Source organism: Geotrypetes seraphini, chromosome 5, assembly GCF_902459505.1.
Source record: "Geotrypetes seraphini chromosome 5, aGeoSer1.1, whole genome shotgun sequence".
Taxonomy (NCBI): Eukaryota; Metazoa; Chordata; class Amphibia; order Gymnophiona; family Dermophiidae; genus Geotrypetes; species Geotrypetes seraphini.
Window position 1 is genome coordinate 246915222 of NC_047088.1, and position 26012 is coordinate 246941233.

At 44.2% G+C, this 26012-nt stretch overlaps 1 protein-coding gene across 4 annotated transcripts in view; it reads right to left on the bottom strand.

Moving 5' to 3' along the window:
• Positions 1-26012, bottom strand: part of KALRN (kalirin RhoGEF kinase) — a 1310049-nt gene that overhangs the window by 707044 nt on the left and 576993 nt on the right. For all 4 annotated transcript variants that reach the window (XM_033944399.1, XM_033944394.1, XM_033944393.1 and 1 more), the window contains one exon: positions 11033-11155. In XM_033944399.1, coding sequence (XP_033800290.1) covers positions 11033-11155 — 123 coding nt within the window. The remainder of the gene's footprint in view (positions 1-11032; positions 11156-26012) is intronic.

A 26012-nucleotide genomic window follows, 5' to 3' on the forward strand; every position in this document is an offset into this window, starting at 1 on the left:
GCTGTGTGAAAAATTTATGGTTTTCTAGTGTTCAAACACAGTTTTTCTCCCTTTAGGTATTTCTGTAAAGTGAGATCCACCATTGCAATTGCTTATGTGGCATTTTGCGCTGTGTGAGGCCCGGCATTGTCATGATGCAACAAAATGTCCTTCTTGTTCTTTCAAACTCTTCTTAATTGTTCATTCAGCATGTTTAGGGTTGTACGTTGAGTAGATTGTTGTATCAGGTTCAGGGAAATCTATGTGAAAAACTTCAACCATATCCTAAAAGATTATAACCAAGATATTTCCAGGAAAAGTCTGTGTTCCTGCATGTGAACCTTTGTGATGATACTCCATGGACTGGTACTTTGTTTTTGGCTCATAATGAAGAGCTCATGTTTCATCAGCTGTCACGTTCTTGTAAAGAAATTCCTCAATTTCATTCATGTATCAACAAAAATTGTTGACAAATTTCAAGTCCCGAAGCTTTCATTTCTGCAGTCAGCATACAAAGGAACCCATCTTGTATAAACCTTTTCATATCCAAGAATATCAATAATCTAACCCACACATTCCTGTGAAATGTTGAGTGAGTCAGCAATTTCCTTCGCCAATTTGTCCTTTTTCAAATTCATCAACCTTTCTCATGTAAGATTCATTTGTTGCTAACATGGACCATCCACTTCGATTTTCGTCCCACAAATCAGCTCTTTCTGGTCCAAAACCTTTACATTTTTGGCCCAGTGGTACACAGTACTCACATCAATACTGGACTATTGTAATTCCATCTATCTAAGTCTAACCAAGAAAAATCTTCAAAGACTTCAGCGGATCCAGAACACTGCAGCTAGGTTGATCTTCACAAAAACAAATTTGATCATGTTTCCCCACTTCTGTCAAAACTTTACTGGCTTCCAGCAATTTCTAGGATTCACTTGATCCTACATGGCATTCTTCCTCTCCTAATCCCACTATCCTGGAATTCTTCAAGACCTGACACTACCAGATCCGCCCACAAACTCAAATTATCTTTCCCCTCGTTAAAAGGCATCATGTATGCAGGTAAATTAGGGAAATCCCTTTCTTCAAATTCACTGAGCTTTGGAATAACCTCCCTACCCCACTGCGGAACCTAGACTCATTCCAATTATTCCGAAAGCATCTGAAAACCTGGCTTTTCTCCAAAACGTAAAGCTATCTATTGAAAATGTAAAGCTAGCTATCCTCTTCATAACCTCTAATTTCTTATTATGTCCTTCCCTCATTTATTGAATTACCTGTAAACCGTGCTGAGCTCTATCTTTATGGAGATGATGCGGTATACAAACTTAAGGTTTAGTTTAATTTAGATCAATAGTCATTACCACAAACAATTTACAAATGGAGGGCGTTCTTCAACATGCTTCCATGTCACAAACAATAGCCAAAACAACCTTTTCACACAAGTCAGTTTTCATTATCTGAGCCGAAGGAAGAGATTTCGAAGAATATGTGTAGTGTGTCAGTGCTGCCATCTATTGATGAATTACGGAAGTAGAGGCAGTGGTATAGTAAGAGGGGTGCGGGGGAGAGACAGTACGCCCCAGGTGCGATCTTCTTCAGGGCGTTGGCACCCCTTTTCCTCTCCACCCCCTTCCCCCTCCTCCCCCTGCTGCGCGCGCGCGCGCCCCTTCCCTTCCCCCTTACCTTTTTAACTTTGGCATGAAGCAGCCACCAATTTGATGCCCGTGTTGGCTTTGACGCTCTCTCTCGCATCACTTCCTAGACACGGGTCCCGGAGTGGCGCAGGCAGCAAGTTGGTGGCTGCTTGTGCTGAAGGTAAAAAGGTATGGGAAAGGGGGGGGCGTAGATGCAGCGGGGGGCCAGAGAAGAGGGCGGGAGAGGGGCGCTGCTCACCCTCCCTATGCCACCGGGTAGAGGCATTACTTTTCATTCCACCCTCATACTATTCCAGGGCTGAGCTTCTAAGAATTGTTAACATATAGGTACATGTTAAATGTCTTTGGAATGCATGCTTCAGTAGAGCATAATTACTAATGATTCAGCACAAGAAAAAAAATTATTGCAATAAGACATACAGAGTTTGTTATCTTTTATTGCCCTATTCCCTGATTTACTGGTTCCATTGAGGTCCTGGAGATTCAACTAGAGAATGACACGGGGAAAAAGTTTGTCCCCGTCTATGCGAGCTCATCTCTGTCCTGTCACCGCAAGCTCCATCCCCATCTTGCGAGCTTGGCCCCCATCCCTGCCCCCACATATAATCCCCACCAAAGTGTACAGCATCTGTTCCTCTCCACCACCCTCCACCTGGTCTAGCAGCCCCCTCCCTCCCTCCCTTCCTTCCCTGGCTTACTTTAATTTTCATCTTAACAAGCTGCTGGAGCCTTGAAGTCGGGTGCGGCTGCCGGAAAGTTCTCCTCTGATGCAACCAGAAACAGGAAGTTGCATCAGAGGAGGACTTTCCGGCAACTGCAAACGACTTCAAGGCTCTGGCGGCTTGTTAAGATGAAAATTAAAGTAAGCCAGTGAAGGGAAGAGGAAAGGAAGGAGGGAGGGAGGGAGATGCCCGGACCGTGATTGGGAGGAAGGAGGGGGCTGCTGGACCGCGCGATCTTCAGTGTGATCCTCAGTTAATTGCGGGGACAAGGCCTTTCACTGCTCCACAGGGCGGTGAATGGCCTTCTCCTCATACCCGCGGCAAACATTTTTTTTTTTACATTTCCGTTTCAGCGGGTTACCCACAGCTAACCACGGGTAACAATCACCGTGTCATTCTCTAGATTCAGCACCAACAAAGAGTTTTATAGTAACATCAAATGACGCACAAAGGCCAAATCGATCTATCCAGTCATACACAAATTCCCAGATGAAATGCTCTTCCCCTTCAGCCTTCACCCAGCATTTCAAAGCTACACCACTGACTTTCAGGGTTGTAACTGTTGCTTCATTCAGGTTCCCACAGTTGTTTCCGTCATGTGTATTTGTGTTGACTAAGGTGTACTTTGTACCTGCTTTAACGCACACCATCCATGTGTGTACATATCAAGTTCATTGCCCTTTGAAAATAAGTTTGTGGACCCCAAAAGACAAAAAAAAACCTCATGGGCCAGTAAGCACCAGGGACGGTATCAAAATTGGCCTCCTAATGAACAAATTGCATAGCTAGAGAACTTCGACGTGGTGAAAGTCAATATTTAGATGAATCGATGCATCTGGAGAGTGCAAGCTGAAAACCAGCATAAGTTATTCTAGCACTGAAAAAAAACAACCAGGTTTCATGTACCAGGATTGATTTATTGAAGAGTTGCACATACAAACCCAGAGCAATAAAACTTTTGGTGAGACTGCTCGCTCTGACATTCCTTCACACATATCTTATTCATTAGATAAAACCAAGAAATGGGCTGAACTTCCTGTATATTCAGACTTAAGAAGCTCTTCTAATGGAAGGGGATAATGGGTTAGGGATGTGGATTCCATTTGCGGCTCCAGCTCAGCTTTGTGTGTGTGGGGAGATATAAAAACCTTAATGGACCATTTTGTAACAAGTCAAGAACACATGTGGACTATTCAGTAACCATACTACATGTGAACAATATTTTTTTTTTTTTTTGCTGTTAATGAAATAGTTTACTGAGAACTATTCAACTTTTCAGGAAGAGATCTGGTTATAGAAGGCACTAAGATGATAAATAAATGCTGTACAGAAGATTTGGCCCAATATTCAGAAAATGCTGGGCTTCTGTGATCATGTGACCGGGCAAGGCAATATTACCCATCACATATCTACCCCAGGCACCTTTGATATCTGTTAAAAGACATACACATACAGGGTTAAATACACATACATTCATTCCCTTCTAAAATCCATGACCAGGGGCCTTCCCAACCCTCCTGGTCATTCTCCGGGTCCTCCCTGGACTCCATCTCCTCTAGGTCTTCTCAAGTCCTTCCTCTGATCCTCTATTAGCCATCTTCGGCAACTTCCAATGCCATTTACTCATCACTCCGCTGACTGCCACCGTCCCAACCAGTCCCTCCGCATGATGCTCCTTAGATGTTGGCCAATGCTCCCAGGGTCTCTCAGGCTGCTTCCCTAGGAGTCTTTGAATAGCTCTCAGTGCCATCACCAGTCTGTCTGCCAGTTGTCACCAGCCCTGCTAGTTCCACTGCCAATCAGCCGCCAAACCCCCATCAGCCTTAGACTCTGCCAGCTTTTCCAGCTGCCTTTTGTGTGGCCACCGCCAGTGCTTCACTCCCTGGCCTATTGGGTCCCCACCACCTGGATCGTTCTTCACTAGTCCCACTGCTGGTCATCAAGCCTGAGCCACTTCCTCGACTCCAGGCTCTATTGGGCCCTCTGGCTGCTCTTAGCTCTTTCCTGCTGGTGTACAGGTAGAGTAGACCCTCCCACCACCAGGCTTCATGACAGGGCCAGATCTCGCTGCCCGTGTATAGGTCCCCACAGACCCATCCACCACCAGGCTTTCTGCTGCTGCTGTACCAATTCCCCCCCTCCTGTCAGGCAGTCATCAGGGGCCTTCAGGGCATACCGAGAGTTAGGCCAAAGGCCAGCACTCCTCCTCCTGAGGGTCACCCAGCTCCCAAAGGATCTCCTTGTCTTCTGAACTCTCAATGCTGGGAGCTGTTCTTTTCAGCACCACAATCCGCTCAGGGTGAATGGACAGCTTCCAACAGCATTTGTAGCTCTTATGCAAATCAGCTCTCCTCTCAGCCTCAATGAGCTCCTCTGCTCGGGCTCCCTCTGCTGGCCAGACACGTACTCCATCCTATCACAGCTTCTAAATTTATGCTTCTAAGTTAGGCTCATAAATTTGTGTCCTATTTTTGCCAAATTTAACCCCCCTCTTTTACAAAATTGCATAAGAGGCTTTTAGCACCAGCCGGCACGATGAATGCTCGGTGCTGCTCCAATGGTCATAGAGTTCCTATGAACGATGGAGCAGTGCAGAGCATTCAATGTGCCGGCCGGTACTAAAAACCTCTGCGCAGTTGCGCAGTTTTGTAAAAAAAAAAAAAAAAAAAGGGTGGGGGGTGTTAGGAGCATAATTTTTCAGTTGAAAATTCAACTCCATTTAGGAGCTTAAAAGTTACGCTCATAAATTTAAGCCTGCCGTTTGTTTGCTCCTAACTTCTTTTCTCTGCCTTAAATCGGCCCCATCACCACCCTCTTTTTATTCTCCTAAATTTAAGAGTTTAGCCCTGGAATCTATAAAGGTACTAGGGTCCTGGGGCTAGATTCACAAAGCAAACCGATCGTGGTTTTAACCTGCGAGCCCTGTGGCTTTAACACGCAGGTTTAAGCAGGTTAAAACCACGGGCTCGCTGGGCTAAAAAAAGTAAAAAGTTGACCAAAAAAAAAGTCTACAAATGGTCTGCGCATGTGTCGGGATCGCACACCAGCAATCCATGCCGGCAGATGGGGGCGTTCCTCCGATCGCTCCCATCTGCATATTAGAGTTTCAAGAATCCATCGGACCTGCCCAGAACAGGCACAGGTCGGTCCCAATCGGGCAGGTTTGTGAATCTAGCTCTTGGTTTGGCCACCGTGAGAATGGACTACTGGGCTTGATGAGCCATTGGTCTGACCCAGTAAGGCTATTCTTATGTTCTTAAGGTTGCCCACATTTGGGCGTGAATCCAGATCTGTGCCTAAATGAATTAATTACCCATTAACAATCAATTAAGGGGGAATTCATCAAAGGACACTAACTGATTTAGCGTGCAAAAATGATAGAAATATAATGGGGGTCTTAGCATTTAGTGCACAGTAGTGGTTAGCACCTCTTGATGAATTTCCCTCTTATGTCAATTGGCAATAATTAAGACTTAAGCGCAGATCTACTTATCCACTATTCTATAACACCGTGGCCCGGATTTTCTAACTAGCATACTGGTGCCTAAACCCTATTAAAAATGCCATTCAAATGGCGTTTTTAATTGAGTTTCAAGGTGCCTACAAAACATTGGTGCCAGAACTGCACTTATGTAACATAGTAGATGATGGCAGATAAAAACCCGAATGGTCCAACCTGATTCAATCTACAATTTTTATTTTTTTTTTTTGGGGGGGGGGGGTTCTTCTTCTTCTTAGCTATTTCTGGGCTAGAATCTAAAGCTCTGCCCGGTACTGTTCTTAGGTTTCAACTACTGAAGTCTCCGTCAAAGCTCACTCCAGTCCATCTACACCCTCCCAACCATTGAAGTCCTCCCCAGCCCATCCTCAACCAAAATGCCATATACAGACACAGACCATGCAAGTCTGCCCAGTACTGGCCTTAGTTCTTCACTATTTACTATTATTTTCTGATTCTAGATCCTCTGTGATTATCCCACGCTTTTTTGAACTCTGTCACCATTTTCCTCTCCACTACCTCTCTCGGGAGCGCATTCCAGGCATCCACCACCCTCTCTGTAAAGAATAATTTCCTTACATTGCTCTTGAGTCTCCCATCCCTCAACCTCAAATTATGTCCTTTGGTTTTACCATTTTCATTTCTCTGGAAAAGATTTTGTTCTACGTTAATACCTTTCAAGTATTTGAACGTCTGAATCATATCTCCCCTGTCCCTACTTTCCTCTAAGGCAGGGGTGTCAAAGTCCCTCCTCGAGGGCCACAATCCAGTCGGGTTTTCAGGATTTCCCCAATGAATATGCATGAGATCTATTTGCATGCACTGCTTTCATTGTATGCTAACAGATCTCATGCATATTCATTGAGGAAAATCCTGAAAACCTGACTGGATTGCGGCCCTCGAGGAGGGACTTTGACACCCCTGCTCTAAGGTATACATATTCAGGGCTTCCAGTCTCTCCTCATACATCTTTTGGCGCAAACCTCCAATCATTTTTGTCGCCCTCCTCTGGACCACTTCAAGCCTTTTTGTCTCCTTCGCTAGATACGGTCTCCAAAACTGAACACAATACTCCAAGTGGGGCCTCACCAACGACCTGTACAGGGGCATCAACACCTCTGTTCTTCTACTGGTTACACCTCTCTTTATACAGCCCAGCATACTTCTGACAGCAGCCACTGCCTTGTCACACTGTTTTTTTGCCTTTAGATCTTTGGACACTATCACCCCAAGGTCCCTCTCCCCATCCGTGCATATCAGCCTCTCCCCTCAACATATACAGCTCCTTCCGATTATTAATCCCTAAATGCATTACTCTGCGTTTCTTTGCATTGAATTTTAGTTGCCAGATTTTAAACCATTCCTCTAACTTTTGTAGATCCTTTTTCATGTTTTCCACTCCCTCCTCGGTGCCTACTCCGTTATAAATCTTGGTATCATCCGCAGAAAGGCAAACTTTTCCTTCTAACCCTTCAGCAATGTCACTCACGTAGGTGATTTAGGCCGCCACTATGGGTGTGGCTAATGCCGGAAGTGCTGTTAGGCGGTCTAAAGTACTAACTTAGGCATGATTCACGACAAAGATGGCCACTGGAAATGTAGGCCCATAAAACCCTGGCTTACATTTCTGACGCCTATCTTTCGCCAAGGCGCCATTCTCCATAGGGTGCCATTGCGTGATTGCTATGCAATCAGCAGCCACTTTTTAGGTGGCCGCTGATATTGGCGCCCTAGAGAGAATCCGGTTCTATGTGCCTAAATTATTTGGCATGCAACTCAAAAGAGGCGTGGCCAAGGCAGGGGCATGAGCAGGTCAGGGGCATTCCCAAAATGTAAGTGCAGTGTTATAGAATACAAGTATGCGCCACATAATGTCCGTGTTGCATTCTGTGAAAGTGGACGCTATGTGATTTGGACAAATGCAGCATCCCTCCTCCATTCCTGGACAGACATCACCAAACCCCCCCTCTTAGACTCAGAAGAAGGACCCTAGGCCTACCTCGTTTCCCTGGTGATCTAGTAGTGCATTGGGGCAGGAGCAATTCCCGCTCACTCCTGCCCAAGCTCTTTCAACGACAAAAATGGCTTCTGAGACTGCCGTTGATATATGAGGTATTATGAATGTTAAGAACATAAGAACATAAGCATTGCCTCTGCCGGGTCAGACCAGGGGTCCATCGTGCCCGGCAGTCCGCTCCCGCGGCGGCCCTCCAGGTCCATGACCTGAAAGTTTTCCCTACCTAACCTAAAATGTCCATACCCTATTCGCTCAATGTCCTGTAAGGTAAACCTCTATCTGTACCCTGTTATCCCCTTCGCTTCCAGGAAGTCATCCAGTCCCTTTTTGAACCCCAGAATTGTACTCTGTCTTATCACCTCTCCGGGAAGCGCGTTCCAGGTGTCTACCACCCGCTGAGTGAAGAAGAACTTCCTTGCATTCGTTATGAATCTGTCTCCTCTCAGTTTTTCTGAATGACCTCTTGTTTTAGTTGTCCCTGCTAGTCTAAAGAATCTGTCTAAAGAATATTGTTTTAATTATGAATGTACTGTTGTAATCCACTATGTATAAAGGCAGAATATAAGTTATAAGCTATATGTTTTTATAAAATAGTGTCAAAAATGGATGTTTTCTTGTTCATTTTACCTGGATACTCTTTTTTTTAATTTTTAAAATAAATTTACCCTTGCGGGGGAAAATTTTATAAAAGCATTTTTCACATTTAAAGAGCATTTCATACTATTATGAGTCAGTTTTTTTTTATTTTCGTACGCATCCAGGGAGGGGTGGGAGGGGGGGCTATTTCTGTCCTAATTTTGACCTTTGAGTATTTACACTTGGGGAGGGTGGGAGGCTGAGAGGATATTATTAATTTGAATAGGGTAAGGTTATTGGGAAAATTTATGTTTCTGTGTGTTATTGAATAATCATTGGGTGGGATAAAATGGTTGGTTATGTATATTTGTAAGTTGAAAGTGCTTTATTGACTTATTATATGTTATATATTTGTGTTTTGTACCATTGCAGCTTGGAAAATCAATAAAGAATTTAAAAACAAAAAAAAAAGAAAATAACTTTTTATTAAATGGCTTAGTCAACATGTACATAAAGGTTATTATGTTCTTATTGGGGTTATTATAGGAGTTTATTTGCCTTGAGCATAAAATACAGTAGATGCTGATTTTCAGAAAACTATATGGGGCAAAGTTGAAGGGCATCTTTCTTATAGCAAATTTTCAAGGGGAAATTATAGCCAGGCAGTTTCTGTTAAAATTTATTAACATTTACATGGGTTAAAAAAAACCCCCAAAACCAACCAACAACAACAAAAAAAAATCAATTCTAACCAGAATGCTTTGACCTTCTACATTCCATTATAGAATATTAGTGGAACCAGAAATTAATACCCCCCAGATTCAGACACTTGCACTTAAGCCAGACACGGAGCTGGCGTTGACTAAGGGGGGAATTTATCAATATCTGCTACTGTTTACCACAAGTTGCAGTATTTTAACACAAGTTTTCATTGCATAAAATGGGCCCCTAAGCTAAAACAGCGGTTTATTGTTTGATCCTATGATGTCTGTTTTTACTGTGACATTTTACTGTAAATATATGATTTCATTTTGCTGATTTTATGTATGTTTGCTTTGTAAACCTATTTTGTTTTTAGCAGTGTATAAATATATGAAAATTTGTTCTTATTTCAAAGCAACCAGTTATTTAGATTAAGGATTGCCAAACTTGCTCCCTCTTTTACTAAGCCAAGGTAGAGGTTTCTACCGCGGCCTGGAGTGCTAAAATGCTCTGACGTTCATAGAATTCCTATGAACGTCAGACCATTTAGCGTCCTGGGTTGCGGTATAAACATCTACCTTGGCTTAGTAAAACAGGGCTTTGGTTTTCAAGGGCCACAATCCAGTCAGTTTTCCAGGATTTCCAGAATGAGTGCACATGAAATCTATTTACAGTGGTACCTTGGTTTACCAGCATAATTCATTCCAGAAGCATGCTTGTAAACCAAAATACTCGTATATCAAAGCGAGTTTACTCATAGGAAATAATGGAAACTCGCTTTGATACGTTCCCACCCCCCAAGGCCAGCGGCGCTGCTCTATTCCCCCCCCCCACAAAAACCGGCATTGCTCCCCCAAAGGCCCCCCCCTGCGATCCAGCACCCTCGCCCCCGCGATCCGACACCCTCCCCACCGCGATCCGGCACACCCCACCCCCCCAACGCGACCTGAAGTCCCCCAGACCCACCCGAACCCGCTTCTTACTTTCATCTGGCCTCAGCACCGACATGTCCTGTGCGTTGGTGCCGGTGCTTGAAGATCGGGGCTCTTCTGGGCCTTGAGCATCTGCGCATGCTCAAAGCCTGCGAGTTCACACTCTCTACGAGATTCTCAGAGATCTCGGAGAGAACGTGAACTCGCAGGCCTTGAGCATGCGCAGATGCTCAAGGCTCAGCACAGAAGAGGAGGCCGATCTTCAGGCACCGGCACCAACGCACAGGACATGCCGGTGCCGGTGCTGGTGCCGAGGCCAGATGAAAGTAAGAAGCGGGTTCGGGTGGGTTTGGGAGACTTCAGGTCGCGGCGGGGGGTGCCGGATCACGGCGGGGGGGGGGGGGGGGTGCCGGATCGTGGGGGGGAGAGTGCCGGATCGCGGGGGGGGGGGCACTCGTAAATTGAGGCACACTCGGTTTCCGAGATGCTGATTTTGCAAATGTTTTGTTCGTCTTGCAAAACACTCGCAAACCGGTGCTCTTGTAAACCAAGGTACCACTGTATTTATTTATTGGCATGTATTAACCATCTTTATGAACAGATTCACCCAAGGCAGTGTACAGCAAGTACAATTCAACAATTATAAAAATCTTAAGGCCTGCTTTACAAAGCCGTGCAACAGTTCCAGAGCTCACAGAGATTTAAAGGGCTTCGGGGCTGTTGCCACGTGGCTTTGTACAACAGGCCCTTAATATCGGGCTTGGTTGCGACTCTTGAGGATTACGTGTGATTCAGCTGCACCGTTATGGACATGCAGTGTAAGCGTACTTTCCTCTCATCTTACCCATCTGTCTCCAGAGCTTTCCTGCCTCCAAGATGGAAGTTTGATTCCCACCACCACAGAGGAGAATCCACATTCGCAGCAACTCTCTGTTACAACTTACCATGGAATTCATTGCAAAGTGATTATGCTGGGTTTGCAAGTCCAGTGCATGCTGGTAGCTCACTCCGATCTCTGTGTGGCTCTGTAGGAATAACTCCTTGTTATGACTGATCCAGTCAAACATCTACAAGGCATTGAAAAGAAACAAAATGGAAACATGCTTAGTTATTGATAGTGCTCTTCAAAATTTCAAACAAAATCTACATCTTGAGTACCATGAGACATGTGGGCCACCATATCTCCAAAACAACAAAGAAGACTCATAAAAGATATATAGAAGGCAGAAGAGAAGGTTAGGGCTATGTAACAACTGCCTTATATAGAGAACTCTTCATATTGGACATGCAAGATGGAGAGCTGAAAGAAAATAAAGCATTGCTATTCACTAGGGGGCAAATAAAGGAATTATCAAGCAGCAAATGTAAAACAAAGAAAAGAAAAATAATTCTCTTCAAAAAGTACAACCTCCAGATGTGTTCTCCTTAAATGTTTCTTTATTTTCTTTAAAGATTATACTTCATCCCCCTCTCCTTTAGTATCTAATATAATAAAACGGTAAGCCGCACATGCGCAGTTCCTATGCGTGCATCCGTTTTCCATGAGCTGTATCTAGGAAGTGCGCATGCGCGGCTTACGGTCTTCTTCCCCCCCCCCGCCGAGGTGGATGTCGGCCGCCGCGGCCCGAGGCAGATGTCGGCCGCCCGAAGCTCGCTCTCTCTCTTCCTCCCCCGGCCCGAGTTGGATGTCAGCCGTGGCGGCTGCTGGCCGCCCGAAGCTCTCTCTCTCTCTTCCTCCCCCCCTGAGGCGGATGTCGACATAAGTAGGGCATGGAGTTCAGGAGGAAGGTATGGGGGGGAGGAAAATACTGCACAGGGAAGTGGGGTGGGAGGGAAATGCTGCAACACACGGAAATGGAGGGGCAGAAAAGGGGTTGATGGACAGGGGAAGAGGTGCTGATGAACAGGGAGGGGGGCAGAAAAATGAAGACAGGCCTACTGCTGGACAGGGGGAGCATGAAGGAGGTGATGATGGACAGGGGGAGGTAAAACAAAGGGAGAAGGGCTTCTGCTGGATAAGGTGAGCAGTGATGGGGTGGTGGAGGACACGGGAGGTAAAAGGAAGGGAGAATGGATAGGGGGAGCAGGCAAGGGGTCGTAGTGGACAGCCAAGGAAAAAAAAAAAAAAGACAGACAGAAATACAGAAAGCGGCTAAGGAGAGAGAAAAAATAAAAAAAGACAGTCACACACACATATATTCTAGCACCCGTTAATGTAACGGGCTATAAGACTAGTGGGTAATTAAATTTGTACATATATACTTATGTTTATTTGTAATAAAATTGTTTTATTTATATGTATTGAAGTACTTGACATTGCGTGTACAACAAACTTTTAAGAAACTTGAAACCGATTTGTGCAACTCAAAGTCACAGAAAGTTAGAGTCAAAGAGATCAACCATAAAAAAGAGATTAGACAAGTTTACGGAGGATGAAAGGCTTTTCAAAGGCTGCTAAATACCCCCTGTTCAGAACATCCTTGAGCCATCAACTCCTATTACTGATCCTAAACTTTCTAGGGATAAGCGGTAAAGTGCACACCTGGCTAGAAGGATTTCTAACAAATATAACATACACGAAAAATGAATGGGGAAAGATTGGAAGAATGGTCAGCATCAAGCAGAATAAATACCCCAAGACTCTCCACTCTCCCCAATACTTTTCAACATACTAATGTCAACAATAGGACATTTCTTAGACAAGAAAGACCTCACAATATTACAATATACAGTACTCTCCCGATAATCACGGGGGTTCCGTTCTAGGAACCCCCGCGGATGTCGAAAAAAACGCAAATACGGTTTTTAGGCAGGGGAGACAGGAGAGAGCAGCTGGAGAGAGCAGCCGGAGCGCTGGCGAGTGAAGGAAATCACTCGCTGTATGCTCCGACCGCCTCTTCCTGTAATAAAGTCGGGCCTCACCAATCAGGAGCTGCTTTGACACGCAGCTCCTGATTGGTAAGGCCCGACTTTAGTGCAGGAAGAGGTGGTCGGAGCATACAGCGAGTGATTTCCTTCACTTGCCGGCACTCCGGCTGCTCTCTCCTGCCTTTCCAGCTGCCTCCCCCTCCCTTCGTGGTTGGAAAATACCGTGAATGACTGGGACTGCGAACCGTGGACCGCGAATTCACGGGGGAGCACTGTACATTCCTTTCTACAAGAAAGAAAGAAAGATCAATGAATCAATAGAGGAAGTCACTTGTCTAGTTGCCGACCGGGCTGACAACATGAAACTGAAACTAAAGAAAGAAAAAAAACAAATGTTTTCTGATAAGCTCACACAGAATCACCAACAACGACGCTCAAATGACAGTGCAAAACACCCCACTGAAACTGGAATCAGAACTGAGACTCCTAGAGATTATATTCGACAACATTCTATGCTTCATAGTCATTTGCGTGCGAGACTTCAGCACGCCGACATTGCAGCGCAGACAATTCGGCGCAAGACCCCAGCATGCCACCTAAAAAGTTACTTTTAAAGAGCTCTGACGCGGGGTGTGAGTGGGGAACCCCCCCCCCCCAGTTTACTTCATACTGTTTGCGCTGCCATTGGGGGGGGTTTGGGGGGTTTGGAACCCTCCATTATAGAGTAATGTGGGGGGTTGCACCCCCCAAAGGCAGCACGAAGAGTATGAAGTAAACTGGGGGGGGGGGGTTCCCCTCACACACCTCCGTCGGAGCTTTTTAAAAGTAACTTTTTCAGCGTCGCGATGGGGTCTTGCGTCACATTGTCTGCGCTGCAATGTTGGCTCGCTGAAGTCTCGCGCGATTTTGTCCCATCACCCAATCTATCCTAGGAGGCACATATGCGAACATTAACCAAGAAAATATTCAAGGCGCTGAGAAAACAGAGATGAATCCGGCATTGCTTCGCCAAAGAAAACTTTCTGATCTTGGTCCAGTGACTGGTACTATCCCAACTCGATTATTACAATGTCCTTTACGTAGGATGCAAAGAAAATATACAAAAAACTACATCCCATTCAAAATGTAGCAGTCAGACTTATTGTCTCAGCAATCAAATATGACGACGTGACACCCCTGTACCTCAAACTACACTGGTTCCCCTTCAAAGCAAGGTGTATTTTTAAACTATGCATACTAACACCAGACTACATGTTGAATTTAATTGAAATCCAATCCCCAAAACAAATACAACCTGATTAGCAGCCATACGAAAATAAGATTCTCAAATTCTACAGGAGTCAACTACAAAACTATTCACTCTACAATTAGAGAATGACATGGGGAAAAATTATTCCCCATCCCCCACGGGAACGTAATTTCCCTTCCTGTCAAGTTCTTTTCCTGTCCCTGCCCCATTCCTGCAAGCTCCATCCTCATCTGCACAAGCCTCAAACGCTTTAAAATCATAAGTAGCAACATTCTAGAGCTCATACTGTGATGTCATAATGCTTCATCAGACTGTGATGTCATAATGCTTCATTCCTCCAATGCCTATGCTCTGTCCTCATCTGCACAAGCCTCAAACGCTTTAAAATCATAAGTAGCAACATTCTAGAGCTCATACTGTGATGTCATAATGCTTCATCAGAGTGTGATGTCATAATGCTTCATTCCTCCAATGCCTATGCTCTGTCCTCATCTGCACAAGCCTCAAACGCTTTAAAATCCTAAGTAGCAACATTCTAGAGCTCAGATTGTGATGTCATAATGCCTCATTCCACCAATGCCTAAGCTTCGTCCTCATCTGTACAAGCCTCAAACACTTTAAAATAAGTGTTCAAGGCCTGTGTGGTTAAGGCAGAGCTTACAGGAATGGGGCAGGGACAGCGACAAAACTCGCAGGGACGGGATGGGGAAAATTGAGTTCTTGTGGAAATGGGGACAAACATTTACAACCTTCCCATATCTGGCAAGCAAAATGATGGAATCCTTTACCAGCACTCCTTCCTACCGAAACCTTCATAAAGGTCTAAAAACCTATTTGGAAAATACCTTACTCCCTTAGCCCGTAGCCCCCCCCCTCCCCCACCCCTACAATAGGCTACGACCACCTGAAACCAAAGAAGACACAAATCACCTCTCCTATCTCGAAAGATGAGCAAGCTCCCTGACACCCATACCAGAACCCTCCTTCGCCTAAAAGCCCTTGTGTTGGACGTTTGGGGCTTAGGCGTTTTTTTGGTTCATTATGGGGTATAAGCTGAATGTAGAGGCAGGCCATAATCAAAAAAAACCTCCATTTGGATGTTTTTTTTTGATTATGGACATTTCCCCTGCTTCTACTTTCAACGTTTAAGGCCTTAGGCCAAAAGGGGACTTAGACGTTTTTTTTTATTATGCCCCTCCAAGCATTTTACATTTAGGAACTGAAAGGGACCATAGCTGAACTGCTTCAACTAATAGCCAATCTGTCGATCAAATCGGGAAAGATTCCGGAAGACTGGAAGGTAGCGAATGTTACACCAATCTTCAAGAAAGGTTCGAGGGGAGATCCGGGGAACTACAGACCGGTGAGTCTGACCTCTGTACCGGGAAAGATGGTAGAGTCACTGATAAAGGACAGCATCATTGATCACCTTGATGGAAACGGGCTGATGAGGACCAGTCAGCACGGTTTTAGCAAAGGCAGATCGTGTTTGACGAACTTGCTGCACTTCTTTGAGGGAGTAAACAGGCAAATAGACAAGGGCGATCCAGTCGACATTTTATATCTGGATTTTCAGAAGGCGTTTGACAAGGTTAGAAACATAGAAAGGTGACAGCAGAAAAGGGCTACAGCCCATCAAGTCTGCCCACTCTACTGACCCACCCCATTAAGTCTGAGTGCTGCTCGACCCACTAGGGATCCCACGTGGATGTCCCATTTATTCTTAAAGTCGAGCACGCTTGTGGCCTTGATTACCTGCTCGACTTTAAGAATAAATGGGACATCCACGTGGGATCCCTACGTGGGTCGAGCAGCACTCAGACTTAATGGGGTGGGGTCAGTAGAGTGGGCAGACTTGATGGGCTGTAGCCCTTTTCTGCCGTCACCTTTCTATGTTTCTAACCTTGTCAAACGCCTTCTGAAAATCCAGATATAAAATGTCGACTGGATCGCCCTTGTCTATCTGTCTGTTTACTCCCTCAAAGAAGTGCAGCAAGTTCGTCAAACACGTTCCGCATGAACGACTACTTCGGAAAATTGCAAGCTATGGATTTGAGGGTGAAATACTCACGTGGATTAAAAACTGGCTGGAGCATAGGAAACAGAGAGTGGGGGGTAAATGGACAATACTCGGACTGGAAGAGCATCACCAGTGGGGTGCCGCAGGGCTCGGTGCTTGGACCCGTGCTCTTTAACATCTTTATAAATGATCTGGACATAGGTACGACGAGCGAGGTGATTAAATTTGTGGATGATACGAAGTTATTCAGAGTAGTAAAGACGCAGGGGATTGTGAAGATCTGCAATGTGACATAATCAAGCTCGAGGAATGGGCATCGACATGGCAGATGAGGTTCAACGTGGATAAGTGTAAAGTGATGCATGTTGGTAACAAAAATCTCATGCACGAATACAGGATGTCCGGGGCGGTACTTGGAGAGACCTCCCAGGAAAGGGACTTGGGAGTTCTGATCGACAAGTCGATGAAGCCGTCCACACAATGTGCGGCGGCAGCAAAAAGGGCAAACAGAATGCTAGGAATGATAAAGAAGGGGATCATGAACAGATCAGAGAAGGTTATCATGCCGCTGTACCGGGCCATGGTACGCCCTCACCTGGAGTACTGCGTCCAGCACTAGTCGCCGTACCTGAAGAAGGACACGGTACTACTCGAAAGGGTCCAGAGAAGAGCGACTAAGATGGTTAAGGGGCTGGAGGAGCTGCCGTACAGTGAAAGATTAGAGAAACTGGGCCTCTTCTCTCTTGAACAGAGGAGATTGAGAGGGGACATGATTGAAACATTCAAGGTACTGAAGGGGATAGACTTAGTAGATAAAGACAGGTTGTTCACCCTCTCCAAGGTAGGGAGAACGAGAGGGCACTCTCTAAAGTTGAAAGGGGATAGATTCCGTACGAACGTAAGGAAGTTCTTCTTCACCCAGAGAGTGGTAGAAAGCTGGAACGCCCTTCCAGAGGCTGTTATAGGGGAAAACACCCTCCAAGGATTCAAGACAAGTTAGACAAGTTTCTGCTGAACAAGAACGTGCGCTGGTAAGGCTAGTCTCAGTTAGGGTGCTGATCTTAGGCCAGAGGGCCGCCGCGTGAGCGGACTGCTGGGCATGATGGACCACTGGTCTGACTCAGCAGTGGCAATTCTTATGTTCTTAGGTACACAAGCATATTTCCCTATCCGTCCCAGCGGGCTCACATTTTATCTAATGTACCTGGGCCAGTGGACGATTAAGGCCCAAATTCTATAACCGGCGCCTAATGTTAGGCACCTATTTTGGAGGCGTCCAACTAGATAGGCGCCTTTCTAAATTGAATAACAAGCGCAACTAAGCTTTTTAATCCGCAATAATTGAAACCTACCCCCTCTTTTACTAAGGTGCGCTATGCTTTTTAGTGCGTGGTAAATAATCACGCGCTAAACACTAACGCATGCATGTTATCCTATGGACGCGTTAGCAGTTAGTGCATGTGTTGATTTAGCGCACGCTAAATGCGTGCTAAAACGCTTAGCGCACCCTTGTAAAAGAGGGCCTGAAGCGCCTATCAAGAAACAGCCTCTAAAAATGTAGGTGGCCTTCAAAAGAATAGGCGCTATGCCTGTTAGGTGTGGGCGTGGCTTCGTGTTAGGCGCTTTGTTACAGAACCACTGCTCTTACGTGCGCTCAAGCGCATGCATGGGCGCCTACGTTTTAGTTGTGCCCAGAGCTGGCCTATTTATCGGGCGCCTCCAAAATGGGTGCCGCTCAGCGCAATTCACTAAACAGCGCCCAATTTCACTTGAATCGAGGTGAACGGTGCCTAATTTGGCGCCTAACTTTTGGGCGTGTCTTATAGAATTTGCCCCTTAGTGACTTGCCCAGGGTCACAGGGAGCAGCGCAGGGTTTGAACCCACAACCTCAGGGTGCTGAGGCTGTAGCTCTAACCACTACGCCACAATCTCCTCTGATTATGCAAAGACCAACGTCCTAACTGAGACTAGCCCTACCTGAGTACGTTCTGGTTCAGCAGAATTTGTATAACTTTGTCTTGAATCCCTGGAGGGTGTTTTCCCCTTTAACGCTCTTCTAGAGTCTGTCATAGGGGAAAACACCCTCCAGGGATTCAAGACAAAATTAGACAAGTTCCAGTTGAACCAGAACGTACGCAGGTAGGGCTAGACTCTAGTAGGGCACTCACTAAAGTTAGAAGGGAAAAGATTCCGTACAAACGTAAGGAAATTCTTCTTCACCCAGAGAGTGGTAGAAACCTGGAACGCTCTTCCAGAGTCTGTTATAAGGGGAAACACCCTCCAGGGATTCAAGATAAAGTTGGACAAGTTCCAGTTGAACCAGAACGTACGCAGGTAGGGCTAGACTCTAGTAGGGCACTCACTAAAGTTAGAAGGGAAAAGTTTCCGTACAAACGTAAGGAAATTCTTCTTCCCCCAGAGAGTGGTAGAAACCTGGAACGCTCTTCCGGAGTCTGTTATAAGGGGAAACACCCTCCAGGGATTCAAGACAAAGTTGGACAAGTTCCAGTTGAACCAGAACGTACGCAGGTAGGGCTAGTCTCAGTTAGGGTGCTGGTCTTTGACCAGAGAGCCGCTGCGTGAGCGGACTGCTGGGCATGATGGACCACTGGTCTGACCCAGCAGCGGCAATTCTTATGTTCCTAATTATACAAAATAATCCAAAACCAAACAAAACAGAAACAAAAACTTAAAATCACTAAAACTTCATCATAAAATCCTAATCAACGAATCCTTTCGGCAATTAACAACAAACAAAATGGCAAACACTCTGACTCATTTAACAAAAGTACGTTCAAACCACACAGTTTTGAACCTCTTCCTAAATACTCGAGCCCTGCCTTATCTCCAGTGGCAACGCATTCCAACAAATCGGCCCCTGCACTGTTAGCATGGTTTTGCGGTTCCCTGATAACCTCACCACACTCAAGGGTGGCACATCCACCACATCCTATCCATGGACTGTAAAGCACATATTGGCTGATGAACATTCAATAACGAACGCAATGCTATTGGGCAATCGTCCTTAAACAGCCTGAAGATTGCACAAAGGACCTCAAATTCAACGCTAATAGGTAGCCAATGTAAATCCCTCAAAATTGGGGTAATATGCTCAAATTTCAAAGCCCGCACAATGATACGTGCGGCGACATTCTAAGTGAGTTGTAGAGCCTGATCCACATATATTAGGCTACACTATAGTGGAGTCCCCTAATGGGAAAAATCACAAATATCTATTGTCTAAATAATCCCATATATATAGAAAGAAGGTGTATGACACCAGTAATTAGACTATATTTAGGAAGAGACCTCAGTAACGGAGCCCACGAACAGTCGTTTTTCATAGACCGAGAAGTTCAACGTGGTCACATGCTCCTTTGCTCCAATCATCGGTCTCCTTCCCAAGTGTATTCTATCCTATATTCTAAATGTGCTATAAATATTTATTTTTTATCTTTGTGTTTTATTTTTTATATTTTATTTTTTCTCTCTAAAAGAACATCATACTAATTCTTACGTTAAAACTAATCGTAATTCCTCTGATATAATACTTCAGGTGTCTACACTCATTCATTAAAGACCAAACTGACATAACTTATGCATTTCTGATTTCAAGTTGTTATTAAATATTCAAATGAAAGAATAGGTGCTTAGCGATAATGTTTTTTGGAAAAAGTACTTAGCTTTCATTTTTTAGCAGCGCTCGTATATCATGCGATACCAACGTGGCCAGCGTTTCGTAGACTTGAATTTTTGTCTACTGCTTCAGGGCCAATTCCCACGTGTAACAAGCTATTGTTTTAAGTACACTATAAATATTTATAGTTTTAACTACAAAATAAATATTTATAGCACATTTAGAATATAGGATAGAATACACTTGGGAAGGAGACCGATGATTGGAGCAAAGGAACATGTGACCATGTTGAACTTCTCGGTCTATGAAAAACGACTGTGCGTGGGCTCCGTTACTGAGGTCTCTTCCTAAATATAGTCTAATTACTGGTGTCATACACCTTCTTTCTATATATATGGGATTACCACATATATTAGGCCCATATAGCCAGCTTATCTTTTTCCTCATTTTGTGTTGCATAGACCATCAAGAGAAACTAGAAACTTCTACTTATTTGCTTATCCAAAAATTAATGGATGTAGATATAAGACCTTCTTAGATAGGACCCTAGCATTTCAAGCTGGTAGGCAACAATCTTGGTTAGGTAAATGTATTCAGCAAGCTATGTTATCCTATTGCAGTTTTCGGAAATTAATTAAGACCACTTTGTTCGATAAGTTTATTACTTACTGAGTTTTATTAATGAAATTCTATTTTACAAATATTTGTATTTTTTACTATATTATTGTATTTCGCTGATTGTCCAGCTCTTTTTAGTGTAAACCGCTTAGAACTTTTGGTTATGGCGGTATAAAAGAATAAAATTATTATTATTATTATGAAAGTACCAATCCAGACACCAGCATTGAATAACTGGGTGTTGGTTGGTTCCCAGAAGTTACTCGGGTATGGCCAATGTTCAATGCCATATTCACACAGTTAACCTGGCCTAATCAGGGCTGTTTTTTATGGTCCAACATTTACAGTGAGTTATCCAGGCACCAGCACTGAATATCTATGGCACCTGGCTACCTTCCGAGCCTGTCCCAACTCTGCCTCTAGGCCACTGCAATGATCAACACTGGTGTAGTAAGTAAGGGTCGGACCGCCAAAGGCGCTGCCTTGTCAGGAATGCTGGCACCTCTCCTCTTCCTCCTCATACCTTTTCAAATCTTTGCCAGCTGCAAATAGCATTTTTTTACCTGCTACTCACACTGGCCTCAAACCTCTGTCTGATGTCACTTCCTGTTCACGGGGACCAAGGAAGTGATATCAGAGGAAAGGATGAGGCCAATATGAGCAGCGGGTAAGAGATGCTGCTTGTGGCCGGGGAAGATTTGAAGAGGTATGGGGTGGAGGTGAGAGGAAGGATGCAAGCTTCCATCGCTATGCCACTGGTGGTCAGTGATAATATGCAACAGCATTATCCAGATAAGTTGTGCTGTATATAAGTGGTTAACCAGTCCAGCTCAATTACATCATTTCAAATCTCTACCCCCCTTAATTTTCAGCATAAAAAAAGTGTTAGTTTTTTTTTAAAACTGTTTCCGACGGCACTTTAGTTTGCTCAGAACAATGGGAGGTACCCAAAGATAGATACTCTAAATTAAGGAATATTTTTAGATTGCTTAATAAAAGGAAGACTAAGGGAATTTGCATGGCATAGTACTGTATTTATTTTGTGTGCCGTTGGGCACATGTGCTCCATTTGGAGGGCCCATGTGCTCCATTTGGAGGACACAGCTGCAACACTGGCCATTCTATCTCACCTGGAAGCCATGTTTAATTGTTATATATTCTACTGCTCTCAAATGAAACAGGACCAGCAATGATTTTCTTCCAGCTGAATCGCTCACAGCTATGCCAATTATAGTCCAGAATGCTTGCGCACATTTTACAAGCTGTGTTTACAACCACTCAGGCACCCAACAACCGCCATCCTGCTTGGTAAATATAATCCATCACAACTAGGCACTCTCTCTCTCTGGTACTGACCTCTTTTGCTGAACTGCAAGACAAGGTGATTTCTGTTTAAATACCTTGCAAACAGCAGCCCTGTCTTACAGGGGACCATTTTCCAAAGCAACATGTGTTTAAAGCGATTTGTGCCTGTTATTTGGCTACCCACCAACGCAGCTGAAAGCACACAGGATGCCCCGCGATGTGCGAACTTTCAATCGCATGCCAAAGAGGCATTCCCAAGATGTGTTTAGGTTATAGGGGGAAAACAAGGTTTCAGGTTTATTTAAAATTTGATTGTAATACTAGATTGCATTTTCAAATCTGGGTGCACAATTTTCCACGAAAAGAACAATGGAAAAAAAAGGAAAAAAGATGGAAAACGTTTAAAGCAAAGTGTAACATCGCCAAAAATGTAAACGTAGCATCGCCGGAAAGGTAACTTCGCTGTAAATGTACAGTCTCTTCATCTGTAAACCGCATAGAACTTCCATGGTAATGCAGTATACAAGAATAAAGTTATTATTATTATTACACATGTGATTGCTTTGAGAATTAATGTGAAGTCTGTGCGTAAAAAGGAATCCAAGACATTGCCTCAATCGGAATAATTTGAAATTTGCAACCACGATTGCTAGGTACAGCCTGTATCTAGCAATTGAGGTTGGCAGTATAGTCACAGAGCTGAGGAAGACTGAGCGGCATTTCAGGCATGGTCAGAGAATAGAACGCAGCATCGGAAGAAAGAGGAGAAGGCGGAGGCATTTGTTATAGGGTTACAGAGAAAAGACTGCAGGTTCTATAAAATCTATGGAGCAGGGATCGTCTCTTATGTGTGTATATTGTGCAGTCCTGATCGTATATCTGCCCAAACTCATATACATGCCCACGGCAAATTTATGTCGAGCAAAGGCGCGCGCTTTTATGTTGGTTTGATATTTTATAATGATTATAATATACAATTTTTAAAAAAATAATCTGGAATACCTGCCTTCCTTTACCACTATCAGAGTGGGAATTGTGCGGTGTAATGGTTGGAGCTAAAGCCTCAGCCCTCTGACGTTGTGGGTTCAAATCCCACACTGCTCCTTGTGCCCCTGGGCAAGTCACTTAATCCACCATTGCCCCAGATACATTAGATAGAGTGTGAGCCCGACAGGACATATAGGGAAAAATGCTTGAGTACCTCAGTATATAAATGCTAAAAATAAATTCCTCTATATACAATTTACATTCCTTCCATCAAGGTTCATTAGTTGTCCCACCATTTCATCACATTTTTCTAGACACTTTTTGTGATTCCATGTATATAGTAAAAGGTCATAAGAATTGCCATACTGGGACAGACCGAAGGTCCATCAAGCCCTGTATCCAACAGTGGCCAACTCAGGTCCTAAGCTAGTTCCCAAGTAGTAAAACTGATTTTATGCTGCTTATCCTAGGAATAAGCAGTGGATTTCCCCAAGCCATCTCAATAATGGCCTATGGACTTCTCCTGTAGAACATTATTCTAACCTTTTTTAAACCCTGCTAAGCTAATTGATTTCACCACATTCTCCGGCAACAAATTCCAGAGTTTAATTACACGTTGTGTGAAGAAATATTTTCTTCAGTTTGTTTGAAATCTACTACTTAGTTTCATAGCATGGCTAATCAGGTGGAGAAAGCTTCAGCAAAGGCCAGACAAATGCTGGGTTGCATCAAAAGGAGCTTTATCAGCCGAAAGCCGGAAGTCATACTACCGTTATACAGATCCATGGTGAGACCTCACCTGGAGTACCGTGTCCAATTTTGGAGGCCACATTATCAAAAGGATGTGAAGAGATTGGAGTCGATACAGAGAATGGCCATTAGGATGGTCTCAGGATTTAAAGACGACCCATATGAAGAACGCCCGATAAGACTGCGCTTATATTCTCTCGAGGAGCGCAGAGAAAGGGGGGGACATGATAGAAACATTCAAATACATCACGGATCATATCCAAGCGCAGGAGGAAATCTTTTCTCTAAAGGGTCCCATGGTGACAAGAGGGCATCCATTAAAATGAAATACTTCTTCACCGAACGGGTGATTGATCGATGGAATGATCTTCCATGCCAGGTGGTCGAAGCCAGTAGCGTGCTCGACTTCAAGAGTTGATGGGACAAACAGGTGGGAGTACTACAGAGTTATGCTCAAACAATAGATACTCCAGGGAAGAAGGGTTCTTGAGTAGGCAGACTAGTTGGGAGGGAGGGTTCTTGAGTGGGCAGGCTTGTTGGGCCGTCGGCCCTTTTCTGCCATCATACTCTATGTTTCTATGTTCTATGTCTCCTAGTCCTAGAATTTTTTGAAAGAATGAACAAGCAATTCACATCTACCTGCTATGGAATAACCTTCCTCTATCCCTTCATCAGGAGCAGTCCATTCAGAAATGTAAAACTGGCCTCAAGACCTATCTTTTTCGAAGAGTATATGAGCACTGACAACTTCCCCTTTATTTCTCCAATTCAGCACTGGGGACATGTGGATGCAGACATCCTGGAGTCCAGAACCCAGCAGCAGGTAGAATTTTTTTTTAACAATACAGCACGATACACAATGCACTCATCTCCGCAGAAATGATCAAGGGGCTGGACTTTGCAGACTCGAAAAGGGCCTCTCTGTTTCATTAGAGCTGAATCAGGACTCAAAAGCCAAAAAAACTGATGACCATTTTAAATTGATAGATGATAAGAGCATTCCTATAGGTATTGACATCATCTGATGAATATTATGACACGATCTTATTGTTGCTCTTTGATAAATTTGTAGAGTCTGTTGTATTTATGTATGGATCCTTTGTTACCCGCTTAGGATTTAAGCGGGATAGAACATTTTAAAATAAATTGTGTATTGCTCTGTAAGGTTTAAGAACCTAGTAGTGGAGTTTGGGTGGGGGTGTCAACTTTCTTTTGTCAACTTGTAAAAAACTTGTTTTTTGTTATCTTCTCTAATAGATTGTTAGTTAAATCATTTTTTGGCTTTTGTGTTTGCCTTTTTTAGGAGGTTTTTTTCGTGAACGGAGTTTTGTTTTGTTTTTTGCTGCCCAATAGATATTGGGGACACTCGATGAAGTTAGAGAGTAATACTTTTAAAACCATTAGGAGGAAATTTTTGTTTTTCATTCAGAGAATAGTTAAGCTCTGGAACGAGTTGCCAGAGGATGTGGTAAGAACGGTTAATGTAGTTGGTTTAAAAAGAGGTTTGGACAAGTTCCTGGAGGAAAAGTCCATAAACTGCTGTTGAGACAGACATGCTTGCCCTGAATTGGTGGCTTAGGATGCTGCTACTATTTGGGTTTTTGCCAGGTACTTGTGACTTGGATTGGCCTCCGCGAAGACGGGATACTGGGCATAGAAGGACCATTGGTCTGACCCAGTGAGGCTATTTTTATGTTCTTTTGTGAGCCAAGCACAGGGCAATCAAGACATTGTGACATCACTGACGAGGTTGGCTCTTAGGTATTGGTAGAATGAGGCATTATGACATCACAATCTCAGTTCTGGAATGTTGCTCTCATTGGGGTTCTGGAATCTTGCTATTCTTTGAGAGGCTGGACTGCTGCTACTCTTTGGGTTTTGTCCAGGTACTAGTGACTTGGATTGGCCTCTGCGAAGACGGGATACTGGGCATAGATGGTACCATTGGTCTGACCCAGTGAGGCTATTTTTATGTTCTTTTGTGAGCCAAGCACAGGGCAATCAAGACATTGTGACATCACTGACGAGGTTGGCTCTTAGGTATTGGTAGAATGAGGCATTATGATATCACAATCTCAGCTCTGGAATGTTGCTACTATTTGGGGTTTTGCCAGGTACTTGTGACTTGGATTGGCCTCCGTGAAGACAGGATACGGGGCTAGTTGGACCATTGGTCTGATCAAGTAAGGCTATTCTTATGTTTTTTGTGAGCCAGCATAGGACAATCAAGGCAATGTGACATCACTGATGATGTTGGCTCTTAGGTATTGGTAGAATGAGGCATTATGACATCACAATCTCAGCTCTGGAATGTTGCTCTCATTGGGGTTCCGGAATCTTGCTATTCTTTGAGAGGCTGGACTGCTGCTACTCTTTGGGTTTTGTCCAGGTACTAGTGACTTGGATTGGCCTCCGCGAAGACGGGCTACTGGGCTGGATGAACCATTGGTCTGACCCAGTAAGGCTATTCTTATGTTCTTATGATTGAG